The sequence below is a fragment of the Brachyistius frenatus genome, unplaced genomic scaffold, assembly GCF_029030835.1.
Source record: "Brachyistius frenatus isolate BFR_SWC_R1_liver_20210118 unplaced genomic scaffold, ASM2903083v1 Contig_10, whole genome shotgun sequence".
NCBI classification, from domain to species: domain Eukaryota; kingdom Metazoa; phylum Chordata; class Actinopteri; family Embiotocidae; genus Brachyistius; species Brachyistius frenatus.
In genome coordinates this window covers 3,721,176-3,742,859 of record NW_027210609.1, presented here as the reverse complement: position 1 = coordinate 3,742,859, position 21,684 = coordinate 3,721,176, and the positions used below count along the sequence as shown (strand labels likewise).

General features: G+C 38.1%; 1 protein-coding gene across 1 annotated transcript in view; it reads left to right on the top strand.

The window, feature by feature from the left end:
• kif5ab (kinesin family member 5A, b) overlaps positions 1–21,684 on the top strand; it is a 61,825-nt gene that overhangs the window by 16,467 nt on the left and 23,674 nt on the right. The window contains exons 3-17 of the mRNA XM_069690945.1: positions 802–875; positions 1,239–1,343; positions 1,742–1,790; positions 3,844–3,899; positions 5,492–5,579; positions 5,815–5,939; positions 7,475–7,579; positions 9,179–9,327; positions 10,821–10,969; positions 13,745–13,953; positions 14,851–14,919; positions 16,222–16,428; positions 19,713–19,859; positions 20,529–20,717; positions 21,321–21,438. Coding sequence (XP_069547046.1) covers positions 802–875; positions 1,239–1,343; positions 1,742–1,790; positions 3,844–3,899; positions 5,492–5,579; positions 5,815–5,939; positions 7,475–7,579; positions 9,179–9,327; positions 10,821–10,969; positions 13,745–13,953; positions 14,851–14,919; positions 16,222–16,428; positions 19,713–19,859; positions 20,529–20,717; positions 21,321–21,438 — 1,839 coding nt within the window. The remainder of the gene's footprint in view (positions 1–801; positions 876–1,238; positions 1,344–1,741; positions 1,791–3,843; positions 3,900–5,491; positions 5,580–5,814; positions 5,940–7,474; positions 7,580–9,178; positions 9,328–10,820; positions 10,970–13,744; positions 13,954–14,850; positions 14,920–16,221; positions 16,429–19,712; positions 19,860–20,528; positions 20,718–21,320; positions 21,439–21,684) is intronic.

Below are 21,684 nucleotides of genomic sequence, written 5' to 3'. Positions count from 1 at the left end.
ACTCGTGCTGTCTCTTGTCATCTGCGTTTCCTTCAGTGATGGTCTACGTTTTTCAGACAACTCATCTTTCTATTTCCCTTCAAGGACACATACTTCATTTTTTTTTTTTTTTTTTTTTTTTTTATGTGTTATTTAATTTTTATGACCAAGCAGAGGAAGACATGTTGCTGAGCTGAGAGCTGTGAGAGTAAAGGCAACACAGTGGAGCAGGAGACTTGAAAGGGTTCGACATGGCTTCATCTGAGAGCCTTTGTGATTAGGCTGCCGTCAGCTAACCTATGGCAGCCAGCTTTTCAGGGTGATATGTTTTTCTTTATCCAGGTTTGACTTTTATCACAGGGGTTCAGTGGACTGTGTCAGCAATGTGACATTCAACATTGCTGTTCTTTATTACCTCAACTTGTTGAGGAGGTGTTGTTTTTGCTGGAGCTCCAACCAAATGAATGGAGAGAATAATATATCTATACCTAATGGTATTTCACCGTGGACCTCCTGGTGACATTAACACTGCAGGTAGTTGTAGTTTATTGTGTGCAGCCACAGAGGTCGTTCAGCACTTAACCAAGTTTAAATACCAGGTACTTTTTAGTGCATACAGGCTTTATGATGCTTAGTTTGATCTCTCTTTGGCTCAGAAGGTCAAAGATTTTAGTCTTTCCCTGGGTACTTCCTGTCTGATTGAAATCTGTAACTCTGACACGAATACTGCAATTCTTAATTTCTCACATTGTTTTCCTCCTTGCTGTTGTTTTCTCTTTGCTTCTTTCTCTAACATGCTTTTGTTTCATCCTCCTATTTTAGATGTACTGGGTGGATACAATGGGACTATCTTTGCCTATGGGCAGACCTCCTCGGGAAAGACACACACCATGGAGGTACAGCATTACTAAATAATTCAAAAGGAAGACCTCTTGCTGTGACACACACATGCACACAGACACTCTCACATATTTTTCACTGTAATTTATTTTAGAATATCTCCTCCTCTGCTTGCCCTGACTGTACCCCTGACTGTACATCAACCTCCATCACAGCCATCACTCTCTATCTCTCATTCCCAGCCTTGTGTGGGAACTAACCTCCTTTACAACTCTCTCTGGGAAACAACCCTGTTCCTTTTCAAGTCAAAAGCCTCTCTGCTCTCCTTTCTTTCACTCTTTCTTCTAATTTCATCCCAGGGTCTGCATTTATCCTATTCTGTACTCACAAGTTCTTATCTCGTCTTATTCTCCTTGTAGGGGAACCTTCATGATCCCCAGGGAATGGGAATCATTCCCCGGATCGCAGAGGACATTTTCGAACATATATTTGCCATGGATGAGAACCTGGAATTCCATATAAAGGTTAATGCGGCTCTGCATGTGTCTCTGTTCATGTGTGCAGTTGTACATTTGTGCAGTTGTCACATGCACACATGTTCAATTTTGCTTTGACACTATGATATATTCAGTGGGAATTCAGCTTGAACCTCTGACGTAATCCTCACATGGATGGGCTGAGTTGAATCAGCCAAGCATCAATAAATCACAGTATATAATCCATGATGATCCCACAATATTTTCCCTTTTACACAACAGTCTTGTAATAGAGGATAATACATCAACAGACCCGCAGGAGGACAGAGTACTGCATCATCAGTTTGCATTTTGTATTTGTACAATGAGCAGCTATCGCAACCTCCTTGTTTATCTGTATTAAATTCTCCCTCTGTCTACCTGTTTTTTGTTTTGTTTTGCTGCAGGTCTCATATTTTGAGATCTACATGGAAAAAATCCGGGACCTACTGGATGGTATGTGAACATAACTCACATTATATGGTGTAGTTTTCTGCGTATGGAAATTTCAAGCTTTATGGTTAGGTGCAGGTGCATCATCTTCAAACAGTGACATTGTGATACCTTATGGAGTATGGGGCTATAGCAGACTGAGAGGAAGAGTGCTGACATAAATCAATGTTTAAACCTTGTCTGCATCTACATTTTTATTTACATTTAATGTGATATTATTATTGCGCATACAAAATCGTGCTACTAAGCAACATTATGCCACTTTTTTTTAAGGCAGCAGCAACAGTGGCGTCTGTGGCCACAACTGGTAATAACGCAAAATCATAATTTCAATACAAAACAGCTGTACACTCCTGTTAATGGAGAATATATGGGATGCTAATTGACAAAGAACAGCTAGTCAAATAAATTAACCAGTGAAAACTTGAATTCCCTGTCACAAAGTGATGCAAACTTGGGTGGCAGCCAAGCCAACATGGTATACAACAACAACCTAATGTACGAGCACTCATTTCCAGGGCCACTGCCTAAGTGTGTGACCTATAAAGTTGGCTAACATCACCTTGAAAAGTCAGTGGCCAAACCTCTGTCGAAATGGGCTGACTTGCCTAATGATCTAAAACTGGCGAATCGACAACTTTGCAAACAGAACCACCAAGAAAGTACAACAAAACAAGACATAGCAAGCTAGCTAATATTACTTACTAATCCAACAGCAAGAAGGCCGGCTCAGCCTTTGATTTCACAAAGCTCTTGCCAATGACAAAAAGCCAGGTCACGATTTACTCTTGCCTGGTCACTGTCTTTTTTTTGCTCTTCTTAGCTTCCTCCATTCCCTGTTCTCTTTGGTCTACATTGATGTCCATAGAGAGAATCCTGAGCTGGCTTCTTCTTCTTAAAGCTAACTAAAGACCCACAGATGTTGGTGTGTAATGTAGAGGCGTAAAGCGTTACGTACATTTCCTGATAGACCGTACCCGGTCATTGCAAGTTACACAGTGCTAGAACAGGCGTTTGGCTTGCGGAGGGGGAATGAAAGCAATGCTATTCTCCCTATTACAAATCACTGTACCATCAAAATGATTTTGAAGCTGTTATTTTAAGGTTCCTTTAAGAAAAGCACAATAATTATTACCACACCCACTCCTCTTTTGTCATCATGGTATGAAGGTAAAAACTATACAATATGATTAATGAGGTTAAATTAAAAAAGTAAACAACTTTTATGCATTCCTCTATATTTTGCTTATCTGCTATTGACAGTATTTTCTCTACATTATAAACACTAAGGTACCAGAACCTCGCAGTGTGCTCTTATCAAGAGATACTGTATATAAGGAGTGTAAAATGATGGAGAAGCCTGCATAGAGAGCTGTACCCAGTATCCCTGTGATTACATCTTTAATGGAGCTAGAGACAGTGCTGAAAGCCCCCATCTGTATGCAGGAGAATTCACAGTGGCTAAGGAACATTTAAGCCATGAACAAAACAAAAAACAACCACAACAAGAGAGATGAATTGAGGCAGCAATGAGAACAAAACACTCTGAGGATATTTGAGAAAAACAGACTTTAGGGTGATAAAACGCACGCACACACACATACACACACACACACACACTGACAAACACACACAGTCTCCAAGGAAAAAACTGCCTCCACAATCCGGTGAAATTTAATTATCATCGACATGATAAGACTTTTAAATGTGAAATGACTAATGCAGGAATTTGGGCCAGGAAGTGTCTGCCAAAAAAAAAAAAAAAAAAATGTTCGTTGACATTAGCAGAGCACATGCTTAACCTTTCAGTGACTTTGGCAAAAATAGTTCCATTTCATTAAAAACATTCATGGCCAGGCCCTCAAATATATTTTTCACACTGCATTAGTGGGTGCTGACTCAGAAACATGAAGACAACATAGTCAGGTCAGATTATAGTGGTAGCCGAGAGAAAGAACACTCACATGCAGACACTCATTTGTACATGCACACACAAACAAACATTGTGCTCTTGGGAACAGAATAACCTCTCCCCTTATTTTCCCTCACATCACAGTGACAAAAACCAACCTGTCAGTGCATGAAGACAAATACAGAATTCCTTTTGTGAAGGTAAGTCATTTATAGACATGATGCAGTTTGGCAGAAACATTTCATTTTTCTCTGTAATGATGATGTTGTTTGTGTTATGGGTGTATTTGAAAATAAAATTAAACATTTTGGAAAATACACTTATTTGCTTTCTGGCACGGATGATAAGACGTATCATTTAAAAAAAAAAAAAAAAAAAAACTTCCAAGACTCTCCAATATATGATCATATCCCATTTTACTGGGGTTTAATAAATTACTGTGGTATTTCTTGCTGTGACTAGTAATTTGCTGTAGTCTCCACCAATTGAACTGGCTGAAAACCATAAAATAGTGACCGGAACAACAACCCGTAAAATGGTAAATTATACTTTTCACACTTTTTGTTTTTATATCAATTAACCAAATAAAATATCATGTTGTTCTGCTAGAACCAGACCCACAATTTCCCCTGTTTTCAGTCTTTGCGCTAAATTAAGCTAACCAGTGCTTGGTTGTAGACTTAAAGTATATTGATTTGACAGGAAACAGTGTGATATCAGCATTCTCATATAACCTTGCCAACTGCCAAAAAGCAAATAAACTAATTCTCCAAAATGTCAAACATTAGCTGTAAACTTTGAGCATACTGCTTTAAAATAAAGCAAACCACAAACTTTCATCATGTCTAAATGTTTATATGGGTCTGTATTTGTTCAGACATTTTTACAGTGCTTGAAGTGGAAAAAAGTATGTGCTCCTGCTTCCCTTGATAAAATATTGGCGTGTGTATCGGCTGCTATCAGCAAATCATTAAATATTGCATTCTGATTTTCTGTAATGAATAAAACATACAATACTAGGAGATATTGCTTCTATTCACAACATTATTATTTTTTAATCAGGAGAACTAACATTTTAATTATTTGGTAGTATCAAGACTAGGTCATAGCCTGCAGTTCTGACTGTGTATAAAAATGCTGGAGATCTTTTAATTTGGTATGCAAAAAGTTGCAGGTTTCCACAAAACAGTGGTGACTTTAGCCTGGTCATTATATGAGCTCCAGACAATGTCCAGAGCAGCAAAGCAGAGAGGTTGGATGAAATGTTTTTTTGTTTTTTTTTACTTTATCCATTAGCTTTCTTAGCCTAATCTGTAAATGTTGTTCTGTGAATGCAATAATTAAGTAAGGAATCATCAGCGTGATTTCATACATATGTCAGTTTGATTAAGATTTGCTGATAATATACAGTCACATTCTCTCAACGTCTTAACTGTTTTTAGTGCATCACAAATGGGCTTTGCTGCCACTCGTGTTTCTTGCGTCCGGGAACTGACTTCAGTTCTGTCATTGCTGTAAAAAGAAACCCCCAAAAGTCCTTTAGATAATAAGATAATTAAGTGCTTAAATAATACCTGCAACGGTAAGGAACGACCCACTTTGAGCACTGCATACTCGTGTGTGTATTTCTACGCGTAGTTGCAAATGTGTGTGCGTAGGGGAGCCTCCATTTGTTTATACAATATGTTTGTACACATACCGCATGTAGCCTACAGTATATGCAGGCCTTTTTATAGGCTGTGTGTCCTTTACAGCACACGTGAACGTGTGCGTGTGTGTTTGTTCCACTAAGGGCTGCACTGAGCGCTTTGTCACGAGCCCTGAGGAAGTGATGGATGTGATAGATGAAGGGAAGGCCAACCGGCACGTTGCTGTCACCAGTGAGTCACACTGTTGATTTTCCTGATGTTATGACATTACATGTCTGATTTTTTTTACATTTTTTTTTTTAACAGTTTAAGTATACAAATGTCAGGGTGCAAATGCATGGTGAGGTGCAAAGAGAAGATTTTGCTTAACTTTTTTTTTTTTTTTTTTTTTAATTAATAAATTGAGTGAAGATGTGTATGAGGATACCTCTCTTTTCTTCTCTTCTTTCCTCATTTTGTTTTGTAGACATGAATGAGCACAGTTCCCGCAGTCACAGCATCTTCCTCATAAACATCAAACAAGAAAACGTGGAGACAGAGCAGAAGCTGAGTGGGAAGCTGTACCTGGTAGACCTAGCTGGTACCGAGAAGGTAGGAAGAATGCTGGTATTTTATTTACAAAGCATTAAAAGTAGGGATTTTTAATGCTGTAAACTCACAACGTTTGCTACTGACAGGATTTTGAAAAGATCTATTTTCCCAGAAATAGTTTTTAGACATCAAAGGCGCAGAGTAACAATGTATCAAAACCTGAACTTCACCCTTAAAGCCTTTTAAATACTTGCTTCATGCGATTGCACAGGATTTTTATTGAATCCCACAACATAATTATTATTTTTTTTATAGGCAGGGGACTGATTCTTACTTTGAAGTTTTAGTTTAGTCTGTCCCTGATGTAATATCAGGGTTAGTGTTTGCTCATTTTCAGCAATCCAACTGGTTCCACTGATATATACAATAAATAATTCAAAAAATAATAAAGCCTTGATAATTATTATTTTATTTTTCTGTACAGTTAAGCAGTAACAGATGTATCAGTCACGACATATGTCAGATTGCTGGGAGCCACAAACAACAAATTGTTTTCCTCTTTCAAGGTCTTTAAGATTAAATCTGAGTCATCTGACCTCATCACAGTGTGTATAAAACAATCCCTCTCTGGGACATAGGTCACTGTGGAAAGCAAATAGAAAATTCATGAGAGATGCTTCTGAACTTGGCCTTTGGCTCCTTGTGTTGATAGTATTGATTCAAAATATAGAATAATGTGTGCTCAGAGTAGTAGATGGCCATATAGGCTGGATAGATGCTGAAGGCTGCGGGGTTTGTTTTTTTTAGCTAATAACTGCTGATGGGGCTTCTGCAAGTTGTCCTGGTCATCCCTGGGGCTGAATGAGGAAATGGTTCTGCTACAGTAACTTCCTAGTCTTTGGTGCAACATATTATTGACTGAACAGGAAGCTCCACAGAAGGCTTTGATAGGACAACTTTATAATTAAGCTCCTCATTATCGTACTGTAAATAATTGTATCCCATGACAATTATGACACAATACGGTATGGCTTTCCTATTGAAGTAAAATTCCTTGCACAAACCTTCTTAAAAGCAGCTGACTCTGTGTTTCTATCTGGTTTTAACCTTTTTAAAATACAACACGTTTTACTTAACAGGTCTGTAATTTCCTTTCATCTCTCTTGATAGTTTCTGTGGAATTTGAAAAATACAGTCATTTCTAATAGTCAGTTGAGTTTACTTAGTGTGTTCAGACATTTCTGGATTTCTTCATAGTTTTCCTTGAAGAATCAGCGAAATAAATGACCTGTTCATTCATTGTTTGTTTTTCCATTGATCACTTTATTTTCCACATATGAATGCTGCCTGTTTGACAATTGACGTGCTAAACCTTATGTTATGGTAGCAATTCACTGAACTACTTAACTGGAAGTGCACAGATGAACATGCTTTTTGTCTAATCAGTACCAGATTACACCACAGTGTACACTGTAATTATCTGTAAACTGTCTTATGAATTTACAGTATTATTACTGGGAAAATAAACATGTTTTCCCCATGATAATATACTTTGTGAACTAATTCCTCCTGTCTTGTGTGTGTATCTGTGTCAGGTCAGTAAAACAGGTGCAGAGGGAGCAGTGCTGGATGAGGCCAAGAACATCAACAAGTCTCTGTCGGCCCTAGGGAACGTCATTTCAGCTTTGGCTGAGGCAACGGTATGGTGGAGAAATGTTCTACAGTTCTTCCCATCTCTCATTAGCTGCCTAAGGCTTGTCTTCTTAATTGTTTGGGTTTAACAGATAGATAATGCTTGTTGCCATAATGATCTATTTCCAAAAATTTAGTCCAGCCTGCAGTAAATTAGCTGAAAGTGTTTGAGTAGATGTCCTGAATACAGGAATTAGTTTAGTACCAAGTGACACCAACAGTCAGTCAAAGCCACTATTCAGAGAACAATAAATCTGCCCACTGTCTCTGGAAATTAGACATTTTTGGATGATATACCTATGTGCTTTCTTGCCAAGAGTTAGATAAGAAGATTGATAACGGTCTCATTTTCAGGTCAAATTTTACATTAGTGCCAGCATCTGTCTGGCTTAACTGAACCGGACCAGGAGAAAGAGCTTGCTCAGCTATATCCAAATATGTTGAATTCTGTTGCCATTGTGAGATGAGTGGCCAGCCAGCAGAGACCCCCATGACTTGTTATTTTTACCTTTTGGTTTTTGTAAAGATTAATCAACCCAGATTAAAGCGGAATTTTAGACGTTCCACATTTTTAAAGGTTCAGTGTGTGGGATTTAGTTGGATCTATTTGCAGAAATGAAATATTACATTCATAATTATGTTTTCATTAGTGTAAAATCACCTGAAACTAAGAGTCATTGTGTTTTCATTACTTTAAAATATGCCTTTAACATACTACTTATGTGGGGAATGGATCCCCTTCCACAGTGTGTCACGTTCATACAGTAGCCCAGAAGGGACAAACCAAATGCTGGCTGTAGAAAGGTCCTTTTACATTTATGTTTCATGGCCACTGTAGGTTCTCCTGTTAGCTTGGAAGGGGGAGGTGATGTGACAGGTGTTCTGTTAGTTGCAACATCATCACTAGATGCTACTAAATCTAACCTTAATCATGTCATATTGTAGTTGACTTGCACATATAATGAAAAAAAAAAAATATATATATATATATATATATATATATATATTTATTTATTTATTTAGTTTGGCACAGAGATAAAAAAACAACACATCAGTGAATCCAAACTGGGGTACTGAATTCTCCAATATTGATATTGTTCTCCTGAATGCTGCAGTGACATGTTAGCTAGATTTCTGTCTTCCTTGTCCATAATTCCCAGTGCTGGTACAGTTCATTCTACTGACTCTGTCGCCCCTCCAAGCTCTATCATCGTAATTAAAACATTAATTCTCTTATTATATAACTCTGAGGGCTTAGGGAACTCCTCATAAACCTAATGGAAAGGCCCACAGACTGTAAATGACTCACAAATCTTTCATAAATCTACAGGGATTCTTCATTCATTGAGCAAGGACAGAGGGTTTTTTGAAGGCACTCCAAAGGTTATAACGGTAATACTGTGAATGATGCAGCAGAAGGAGAGGAATCTCTTCTATCTTTGTTCTCTGCTCATGCTACTAACACATTTTTTACGTTTTTTTTTTTTTTTTTAAAGAAAGAAAGGCAGTCTGGTGCAGAAACTCATAATGTCTTTCAGCTTTTTAATCCTCTGCTTTTTCACTATCTTTGATTCCCTTTCTGTCTTTCTCGGCTTATCTCTTTGTAGAAATCCCATGTGCCATACCGAGACAGCAAAATGACTCGCATCCTACAGGACTCACTGGGAGGCAACTGTCGCACCACCATGTTTATCTGTTGCTCTCCCTCCAGCTACAATGATGCAGAGACCAAATCCACCTTGATGTTTGGCCAACGGTAACATGCTTCCATGTTAAGTAGCCATGAGCTGTAGAACTGTGCAGCACAGCACATGCCTGTGTTTTACTCAGCTGCATCTGTTTGGATGTGTGTGCTGAACTGTGTTCACCCCAGATAAGCTGTTTACATATTACTTAGTCTAACTTGGCTTTTGATGAACCACACACTGCTTTAGAGGCATGGTTTATGTCGCAGTTTGGTCTCTAATTGAGCTGGAATGGCTTACGGAGCGTCTTTTCTAATCAAATGGCAAACTGCATTCCTTTCATAGAATCATAAAATTGGTTTCCTTCCCAGATTTCATCTGCTAATGCTCACTGTCAACCCAAAGAAACTCGCAGATGGAAAGATCTTGAAAACGCCTCTTTATGCCTTTTTTCTCCTGTCATAGAATTGAGACTGATATGCAAGTGTTGGTTATAATAAATAATGCATTAGTGAGCAAAGGGAGTGACAGAATTCACAGCAGATATTTGAATTTACAAAAGGGGTCTCTTTTCTCTCTGCGTCAGCAACACTTGCTGTTGAATGCCACGACTAACTAATATGATATAAGAAATACGATGACATGATGTTGAACAATTTTTGTCGACCTTTATTTGAATAGTTCACCGTTATCACCAGTGTATCAAATGACCATATTATTTCATAAGAAGCTCCACAATTGTTCAACTTTAAGTGGTTACAGCTTTAAACGCCACTGAGAGTTGCTGATATTCATTGTCTGGGTTAAAGTTGATGTTAAGGTTTTGTTTACTGTCAAAAATCAAGATTTTATGGCTGGATTGGGGATTTTGGGTCCACAGTGCACAGGTGTCCTACATAAACAAACCCCTACCACTTTGGTCAACATTAACTTTTAGCCCCCTGATGTGTTGAAAATCTGTATTTCACAATCCAAATAACGTGTTATCTAAATTCTGATGTAATGAGACAACTTTAGAAAGGAACTTTAGCCTCCGATGATATCAGGGAATAGATTAACAATGACAACAGTGCTTTCTCACTGGACTGTGAAATTAAGTCATAGCCACCGAGTGCTGTGGCCTTAGCATCATGAATGTTGCGACTCTGAGCTGCCACTTGTTTGTGTCATTTATTGAGGAATGATTTACAGTTACATACATACTCCATCTGCTTATGACTTGGATGATGGCTTTATTTTGATGTCAATATCTCTCAAGCTGCATTTTTACACTTTGAATTTTTGCCTCTATCTACCTTCCTGTCCCTACATGCACCATCAAACACAGTTGGCAGAAACCCAATTTGCATACCAATCAATGAGATGCAGGGCCATTTGCATTGAGCCACTAGGACTGAAAACTTTTTTTGACAGTTCCCCTGTTCTCTTAAACTTTTTTTTTTTTAATTTATTTATTTATTTATTTTTTTTTATCCTCTTTTCTACATCGTTTCCTCTCATTCTGTTTCCTTCCCTTCTTGTCTTCTCGGCTCTTTGTCTGTTCTCACTGTATCTCTCCAATTAGAGCCAAGACCATCAGAAATACTGTATCGGTGAACCTGGAGCTCACAGCAGAGCAGTGGAAGAAGAAGTACGAAAAAGAAAAGGAGAAGAACAGGTCAATGAAGGAGACCATTAAAAGACTGGAGGCTGAGCTGAACTGCTGGAGGAATGGTAATACTTGAAGTAATATCATTCTGGTTCAGGAAACCACTGAATATCATCTGCCAAGAAAGAGGGAACATTGTTGCCAAGGAATTTTTGACTTGCCAGTATTTTTTTTTTAAGAGTAATATCAGAACCATTTTTTTTTTCACTCAGGTGGCAGTAACTTTCTTGGGATGGCAGTCAGCTTGTTGTTTGGCAGGTCGATCTACTTTGAACCAGAGTTCTACATGGACTGTAACAAAATTTTGTAAAAACATTCATGGTCTCCAGAGGATGAATCACAATTATCTAGAACCACCAGAAGGTTGACATATTTTGTTTTTTAATCAAGTGTGGTTGTGACATTTATGATTCCGTCAAAATTACTTATTACAACTTTGGTGTTCCCCTGACATTTTATTCAGCACCATAATCACTTTTAGATTTTAAAATTTTAAAAATTTCTCTTAAAGACAAAATATCTGCAAAACTAATTACAGTTCCATCAGCATCAGCTGCACTTTGTCCTTATGTGCTTAAAAAGCTAGTGTTGGAGCCAGATGATACTGTAGTGTAGAAAATTCAAGTCTCTTTTTGGAAGAATTCCTATAGTACAATCCCTTTTCCAGTTCCTTTTCATGCAGGGAGGAGTATTCACCAACAGGAATGTGAATTTCTTAGCCTGCAGACATTATTTTTCAGTCCACGTAAGAGCAGATTTAACCTCATTTGATAAAATCACTGGAGATGTGGGAGGAGGGCAGCCAAACAGACTTGCTGGACTTGAGCCCAAAACACTTAAAAATCCCTTTCTGGCTATTTCTATTCCATATTATTCCAACTTCTATATAACTGGATTCCCCTCACACTTCACTGAAGGCAAGATATGTCGCCGGTTTAATGTTTTATTAATCTTTATGATTTAGTAATACTCACAGCAACAAGGGCTAATCACATCGACAGAAAAATCATAACTTACTTTGTCCTTCTTGCATGTCAGCACACACACACACACACACACACACATCATACACACACTTGCACACGCATCTATCCTCCTCTGTTGGACTGGTTCTTTTCAAATGTCACAGCTCTCGATGGTAGTGATTGGTTGACATTCAAATCGTCTAATAAATCTTGTCCAATGTTTTTCTTGCAGATCATTGCCTCAGTGTTTGACCTGAAATTTAAAAGCGCCGTAACACATTTTTATTGAACACCTATCAGTGAAAATCATTTCTTTTATTGCTTCATCCCATCTGCTTAATATCATTCTCATTCTCATTCATGGACACACATGGACACACATGGACACACATGGACACACACACACACACACACACACACACACACACACACACACACACACACACACACACACACACACACACACACACACACACACACACACACACACACACACACACACACACACACACACACACACAATCTTTCCCTCGACTCTCTTCCTCTCTTACACTTTAGTGCTTTTAATTTCATAATGGATCATTTTGACGACATTGTGGGCCCTCAGTGCTCCTTATATTTTTGCCCACCTTAGGCCAGGAACTCCCTGAGATGAAGGCTGTTGACCTCCATTTTTGTGCCACATTACCTAGCTCTTTAGTCAGGAGTGGCCCAAATCAAGGAACAGCTGTGTCTGACAGTATATTCCATTAAATCTACTGTAACAGACAATCTAAGGAAGGGATCTTCTGTAGTGTGCAATGAAGAGACACGTGCATGCAGGGTTTTGTTATTTTAGTTGGCAGCTGCATTTATTGATTAGCACACCATCCAGTAGAAAGGAGGACCTAATCTGTGAGGGGTGTCAGCTGGGTGCATTGTCTTAAGTATAGATTTCTTTGACCTCATCTTGAATTTCAAAGCCCTCAATTTCTAAAAGGATCCTCTACTTTCCAGCCACAGTGCACTATATCTATCAAATCAGTGCTGTACTAGAGTCATGCATACATTGGTGTAGATAGCTTTCTAAAAAGGTTAGTGATGGCACAAAGAAGAAAACAGAGGTGAGATTTTAAATTTAATATGTGCATTTGGTAACAAATTTGAACACTTAATGACAAGAGAAATGAAGAAACTTCCCCCGGCAACATCAAGATTTTGAAGCTGCCATCTCTAGCCAGAGGGAAAAAGCAGGAAGTGTATTGATTTATACATTACAACAGAAAATAAAACGCAATAGAATACATGATATTTCATTCATTCTTTGTCACCTTATAGATAATGTAATTTTTTTTGTATTCCATATCATTCTGTGAAAGGATTATGTGTGCATTACCAATACTTTAAGATACCCGCTTTTATGTTATATATAGCGTTTGCTATATATATATATATCAATCAGCCTGTACTGCTTTTCTCTAGCAGTAAGTTGATTGACACATCACACACCTCTTGATGCTGCTAGAGGAAGAGCATCAAGTGTAAAAAGCATTGCAAGCAGACAGGATTGCTGTCAGCCCAACAATTTTTCTGTGTTCTTCATGCCATAAGTGTACAGTTTGCACTCTGAAATTTCTCACAAGCCTGGTGACATTTTATTTTTTTGGAAATGTGGTATTTTGAACTGCTGTTGGGTCTGGAAATATAGAAAAGGATGATCATTTATGGAACTGGAACATTTCAAATGGAATATGTAAATGCATTAAGGACTAAGGAAAGGACATGTACTGAAGATCAACCCACATTCCCTTTATTATGCATTAATCCTGAAGGGAAGATATGCCAAAAATAAGGGCAACAATTTTACCAAAATAAATCCTATATTTTGTCTTGAAGGTGATGATACGGTTGTGCTGGGGCAGCTGAGTGAAGAACTGGAGGAGGCCCCCCTGGTGCCTGCAGAATCTGAGGAGCCAGTTCTTGATATATGCAGCCCCTGCAGCCCCTGCTCTATTGCCTCCTCCATTGTTGTTCACATATCTGAGGAGGAGCGGCAGAAGTATGAGGAGGAGATCCGCAAGCTTTACAAACAGCTGGATGTTAAGGTGATGAATGGATCCCACGTGAGCACCATTTGTGCAGGAATGTAGAGCTGATTGTGTACCATGGCTGAGAGTTGTTATAATGCTATGCACACATGAATACAAAGAGCATATCATACATACATAATGCATAGTAATGAATTCAGAATCACACACACACCAGCGACTAATGAAGTGACTCTTAGGAATAGATATCATTAGGGAAATAGTAATGTTGAACAATGAAAAGCATTAAAGTTTTAATTTATTTAACACATTCATGTACAAATTCACGGTGCTCTACAATTCTATAATGCCATTTCATTGCTTTCCCCGACAGATATTCTATTAAATACGCAGAAAGAAATGTGTTAATACCATGACACCTTTTTCTGTTCTTTCTTGTTGAGGATATATGAGGAAAAAAAAAAACATGTTTTTATACATGCAGAAATATCTGGATGTGTGGATGCCTACAGGGCAATCTATAGGGATGCATACATTTGTGTTATTTTTCTTTACTAATGTGGTACAACTGACAGTGTTACATGTTAAGTGTTTTTATACATGGCAGATTACTGAAAAAAAATAATTCTATTAGTGTTTCTGGTTGAAGGTTGTTGAGTGTAGGTTACTTTTTCCATAATGATAAGCATGATCAGTTGAACAAATAACCATTATTTTTTTTCTTTTGAATGATAATTTCACATACCTTTATGTTTATGGTTAGACTGCATCAATGTTTTTCTCAAATACTACTGCAATACTGCATCTATAATTTGTACAGTTAGGTAGAACCTTAAACATCATTGAACCCATAAGATAACAGTCTGCAGAGTATCCGTACTGTGCCAGCGTGTGTGATACACAACAGTACAAATGAGCTGCATCGATTCAATGTCTCTGTTTTTCCTACTGAAGGATGATGAGATCAACCACCAGAGCCAGATGGTGGAGAAGCTGAAGGAGCAGATGCTCGATCAGGAGGAGGTAAAGGATCTTGGTTTTACATCTTTGCATCAGTTTGGTTAAACTGCTCTCAGTAGGCTGCAGCGCTTGTAAATGTGACAATGAAAGTAACACTTTGAATAGAAGTCAGCTCTGAGATGTTAATTATCCTGACCTTGAGATGAATGAGAAAAATAAAGTCTTTTTTTTTTCAGGTGCCAAAAAGCACTCGAAGAAATTAAATTGCCATTGTTTAATAATAGGTGTGTTTACAGAACATGTTAACAGCTATTTGAAATAGAATGGATTTCAGTGGCTGCTCAGGCACAAGTTATTCAGAGAAAAATCAATACAAACACTCATGAAGGACTGAAGCTTATTGTGCATCGCCAAAGGTAGTTGTTCACTTTAGAACATATTGTTTCCTTCTTTTTAAGACAGAAAAGAGCCAATTTGCTATTTTTTATATACCATGCCCAACAGTGTGGCTCATATCAATCAAGCAGATGCTCTCCAGTGATAATATAGTAATATTTGACCTAATATGTTTCAGATTAGCATGTTTCCACCATATTTGGGAATTTAGTAGCACTTTATGTAAGAGAACAGGGTTTACACATAATTTTATTAAACTACAGTAAGTAAGCAGGCTTGTTTGTCTGTGCAGTTATATTTTACTTGTGTGGAAGAACAGCAATTAAAAGACTCCATTTAAAAAGTAATTAACAGCAGTATTTACAGCATGTATTCATGAGAGGCTAAACTAGTGGGATGGACAACCTGAAACAAAGTTGAAGACTCCACATTTGCTAAATTTGTTCATTCATATTCTAAAGTGGTCCTGCTGTGGGTCGGGCTGACGCAGTCATGATTGCCAAACCATAGTCGGTGTATAGTAACATGAAGTCGCATCAATTTGTCCAAACCAAACAGAAGCTGTATGCTGCAGTGCAAATATGCAGGCACCCCGTGCAGAGCAGCATCCACATTTAATGACATCTATTCAGTGAAATGACCCACAGTGGGCTGCAGCAGGGTAGCAAACATCATGGTGGCAAAAAAAAAAAAAGTCAGCTCTTACAGAGTAAAGTGATATTCTAAGATGAACATTTAAAATGTGATTCAGCTGTTCAATTACACCTGTATTGTGTAACAAGAGTTCGTACACATGCGTAGAACAAGATAAACAATATAATGATGTTTTATTAAAACCCATCTGCTCTGCCTTGTGAATAATGAAGAGGGGGATCCTACACAGTCAACTTTCTCTGTTCCTTCTTTATTTTAAACCAAATCTTTCTCTGTTTACAGCTTATGTTTGCTGAATCTGTATGCCCCCTTCAGCTTCTAGCATCATCCAGGGGTGACAGTGAGAAGGTGCAGTCGGAGCTCGGCAGGCTGCAGAGGGAGAATAATTCTGCAAAGGTGGAGGTGAAGGAGGTCCTTCAGGCCCTGGAGGAGCTGGCAGTCAACTACGACCAGAAGAGCCTGGAGGTCGATGAGAAGAGCATGCAGAACAAGCTGCTGGCTGAAGAGCTTGCAAAGAAAATGGTGGGTTGGACTTTCTGGAGGCATATTGTAAACATTTCATACCACTGAGGTAGATATATATATTGCAGTTACTACAGGGCAAAGACAAAAAGGGCCAAGGAAGAGAAAATGAGGAGGAGACAAAAGAAGATTTGTAAATTATTCTTCAAGCTTTATCAAAAACTTAGTGCGACTGATAGACAGATGCTGTGCTGTGTATATTGTATATTGCGGGAAAGCACACCAAGAAAAGATAAGACAGAAAAGGAACTTTTAGTCATAAAACAATCCATCTGTCGATTTAAGCCTCTTTCTTAACTGCTTCAGTTTTGACTGCTTCAATGTAATTAGAGTGATAATAATTACAATTAGAGCTGCATGGAGGAAGGATAAGAAATAAAAGTCTGACAAATTGTGCCACCAGCAGTTATAACCAGATACATGTTCGTAACTAGAGAATTATTTGATTTTCACTCACAGTGGTACCAACGACAGTGTTAATTAACTGATTCAGGTGGCATGGGGCTGGTTGTTTTGCTCCTGAAAAATGTTCAAAGATGCTAACAGCTGCAGCCACAGAGGTCACATCCCTGAATTTTCTTGATTATGCTCAGTATTAATATTAAGCAATCTCAAAAATTCATGCTCTGATTCTCTCAGAATAGCTTGGTTACATGAGGGAAGCCTCATGATGAAAAAGTAACGTTTATTTAAAAGCCGTAGATTTTTTTTTAAATGAATCATAGTCTGCTTTTATGAAGTACAGTAAGGCCTTGCAGTGACTGTGTACGTCTTTTTTTTTTTTTTTAATTTTTTTTTTTACTGAATTTCAGTTAGTGGTGGTTGGAAGCTGTTGTAGTTTTGATTATCTTTTTTTTTCCACAATCAGCTTTGAGTGTTGGGACCTCACAAGAACACAGTATCTAGCAACATAAAACAATATTGTTTTTTCTCACACACGAATTTTTTTTTTCTTTTCTCTGTCAGCTGGCTCAACTGAAAAAAATATATTATATTTCTGAGTAGAAATCAGGATTTAGATATACCTATTGAGGTTTTGAGTATTAAAGCCCTTATAATATTTTTTTTTAAATTATGGGATCATTGCTTACTTAGTCATGCATATGCACTGATGTAGCAATGTTGCCCTGGATTCTGTAAGTTATCCAGTGATCCGACTACTTGAGCCTCATTTTTTAATTTTTTTAATTTTTGTTTACATTTGGTAAATTGGCGTGTTTAAAAGTATTCTGAATGAACTTTTAGCACTTTCCGTTTGAAGTATATTCGTGGTGTACCGACAGCTGTTACTACATTACTTTAATACTGAATAAAGTCCTGCAGTTAAAAGTAACTTTAAAAAAAAAATAAAAAAAATTCTAACCACATTCAATACCATTTTTTTTTTTAGATGAACATATATATCAGATAAATCCTCAGAAAAGGGTACGTCACTTTGAATTTTAAAATATGTGTGTCACTGTGAGGTGATAAAACGTTCTGCCATAGAGAAATGGCCAAGATGAATTCAACAATGAAGCAAAATGTTTAAATAGTACAGATCATTTTAAAGGTTTGAATGTAATTGGTTCTTTGTCCAGCATGTCAAGAAATAGGAAAATAATTTTGAACAAGTGGAAAATAGAAAAGGAAGTGAAGAACAGACCACTGGCAGAGCTGGTTAGACCTTAATACAGATATTGTCACTTCCTCGGTGGACAGAGTGGACCATTATTCACCTTTAAACCTCTTCAATATTTCATGCACTGTTTTACAATCGGCCAGAGTGTCCTCCTCTCTCTCTTTGTCTTTTTCAGAAGCTAATCCAGAAATTTATGAAAGGAGCAGACAATATAACCACTTGCTGCACAATTTAGTCTGCTAAACCCTGCTAAAGTCCCCATTTTCTCCTCAATCATTTCACTTAGCACAACTCTTTTACGGCCTGCTCAGTCTGTTCTGCCCTTCCCTCTCACCTGCCATGACTTCTTCTTAAGGTCGCTGCCTGGCAGTCTGACAAGATGTGAAACCGAATACAAGCGAGAATGCAATACAAGGCAACACAAGAGAATTGATATAAAAAAAAAAAAAAAATCCCATTATTCCAGTCTCTCAGGGCCTTTTCCCCACCTCATCCTGAATCTTTAGTCATAATTCTCCACTTTCTGCATCCCAGCTGTTATGCTAATGTGCAGTGTTACAGTTTTTACATTTCCCCATATCTACAGTAGAAATGAAGCAGCTTTGACCTAGAAAAATGTTGCAATGGAATACATTCATCATCCCACTGTTTCCTCAGCCGTCTTCTCTGTTTTCAGTGGAAACTCCTCTCTTCTTCTGCAGGAGGCCATGCTATCACTCACTGTCACTGCCAGTCATCTGCTCCTTTCAGCACCTTCGTTCATCCATCTGTCCACTCAGGCCTTTTTCTATCATTATGATTTACTCCATTCATCATCCAATCACCCAACTTTTGTGTTCAAAATCTCAAATCGTTCTTCAACTAAATTGAGCATTTTTCATTGACATGTTCTCCTCTCTCCATTTACTTATTTATAAAAGAATCAATTTCAGTTAATTATTTAGTGCCATTTATGTTCAGTTAATATTTTGACATTTTTAAGGCCAAATGTGCTGCATGTAGACAAAAACAACAAAGCAAAAACAAAAAAACTCAACAGTGGACCGTAGTATATGTAATTATATTAAAGTATCATATAAAAAGCCAGAATAATAAAACAGCTGAATAATAAATGAAATAAGGAAACAATACAAATCAACAATTCTGTCCACAACCCTGAATAAGAACAAATGTTTTCTTGGTCTCATCCTTTTTCTTGCTCATGTTATTCATGTTTAAAAGTGTGAAAAGGAAACGTGTCAGAGGTAGAAAAATGCTGAACCCTTATTTCACTGTATTTTGTCACACCCGTAGAGTATTGATTGAGCCCCAATTTTTTAGCTAGTAGGCCCACAGCTTGTTGAGAAGACTTCTGCTATACAAAATGGAGAAGGATACAGGAAGCTCCAGCATTCAATCTCCCCGTTCCTTTCATCCAGCGCCGTATCTCGGTAGTTTATTGATTTGTAATTTAGTGGCCATTACGTTTTGCTGCTTGGATCTCTCAGATGAGAATGAGGTCAGGGGTTAAATTTCGGCTTGCTGTGGTGTGTCCTCTCAGGTTAAAGGAATCTAAATCCTGCATTGTCTGTGTTCCTTCCCATTGCCACTGTTTCCCAACACCGCTCCTCTCTCTCCCCTCCTCCTGTCTTCCTCCATGTCTGCTCCTCTCTTTTCCCCACAGGCTCACCTCATGGCTTTAGAGGTGGAGCTGTCCCGAATCCAGGAAGTGAGCAGCCACCAAAGAAAGCGCATCGCTGAGATTCTCAACGGGCTCATGAGGGACTTGAGTGAGTTTAGCACCATCGTTGGAAACAGGGATGTCAAGCTGGTGAGTGGAAAACGCAGGTTTGGAGACACTGTATTCACTGTATCATGTGAAAACTAAAAAGAGTGGAAAAAAGAGGTTCAAAAGTGCTCGATGTACAACCATTTTTAGATATACATGTATATTTTATGTCTGGTAGTTCCAAAACATCCCTTTAAATAATTAAACTTGAGACGGAGTGGAAAATCGTAAATATCTTGTGCATAAATTACCCACATTTCTCGCTAATTTAGCCTGACAAATTAGGCATCTTGATGAGCATTTTAAAACAGATTTTTGTGTGTTTGTAGTTGCATTGATGACCCAACTTAAGAGGCTTACATTATACGATATAGTCAGTATTGTGTATTGCTCGTGACTACGGGATTTTCTATATTGCACTTAAGGACAGTTTGTAGTCATATCCACTGTTGTCTGTTATGTTTAGACTGTTGAGTATATGTTATCCTCCACAGTTCATTTCAGAGCATCTGAGTCACAACATCTGCTAAATGATGCTTTTCACCTAACGACTGTGTGTACAAAATGCCGGAAAGTGTCTCTAAGCTGCCTCCCTGCCTACTTCTTTAATTCCCCAGCTGGTTTTAAATCATCCGCACTCAATCTTAATCAAACATCTACTCAACTACTCTTTTAACTGTCACTCTTTCCCTCTACCTCATTCATCTTTAGCCCATGGAGATCACTGGTGTGATCGAGGAAGAGTTCACAGTGGCTCGCCTCTACATCAGTAAAATAAAGTCAGAGGTGAAGTCCATGGTGAAGCGCTGTCGCCACCTGGACAACCTTCAAATGGAGTGTCACCGCAAGATGGAGGAGACCGGCAGGGAGCTGTCCTCGTGTCACCTCCTCATTTCACAGGTGAAGACACAAATTGAGAGATGATGAGAGGGAGGAATAGGCAGTTGTTGGTTAGGATGTCTGGAAAGTGGGAGCTGATGTAAGTGCTGCAGACACTAAAAACATCTGGTGTTTGCAGGAGGTTTCCAGTAAGGTTATACTAGATGGAAAAACTGGTGTCGCTGAAGGAAAATCAGGACAATAGACACTGAAACTACTGTAAGAAATCGGCTTCATCAGTCTCATTACCATCACTCATAGTTGCATAGACGTTTGTGTGATGTTAATTACTTTGATGAAGAGCTTTGTGCTCAAAACGTCCTCCAGCTGTTTGAAGAAATAACTGATGTTTTGTATCAAAAACTTACTGTGTGCAAACTGTCCAGATTTGCGTTTGAAATTCTGTGTATTGATGTAGTTGCCTGAAGCCATCATTATGTCACTTTTACTATCTTTGGTATTTAAACTAAGTTCCCCAATGATTAGAGATCATAAATATTCAATGTACACCATATTCATTCTGTACAGAGCAAAAAGTAAGTTTTATCCTTAGTGTGAAGTGGTCTCTTGGGTATAACTCATCAGCATACTTTCCTCATCTGATGTCTGTGTTCTGACTTTCAGCACGAGGCAAAGATCCGCTCTCTGACGGATTACATGCAAAACGTGGAGCTGAAGAAGAGACAGCTGGAGGACAGCTATGATTCTCTGACCGAGGAGCTGGCCAAACTCCAAGCTCAAGGTGGTGTTATTATTGTCATTAGTAAAGTAAAGCTGAAGTGTAATGTAATGTAATGTAATCAAATCAAACACCAATCCATAGATAAGCAGTAAACAAACAATACAAAGACTTCATGCTAGCAGGTCTGTGAGGCTGCAATCAACACGGTTAAACAGTCAGCAAAATTGGTCTTTGCCCAATATACATCCAAATTACGTAAATGTTTAAAGTAGAAAATTCTTCCAATAAACACTTTTTTTTTCTTTT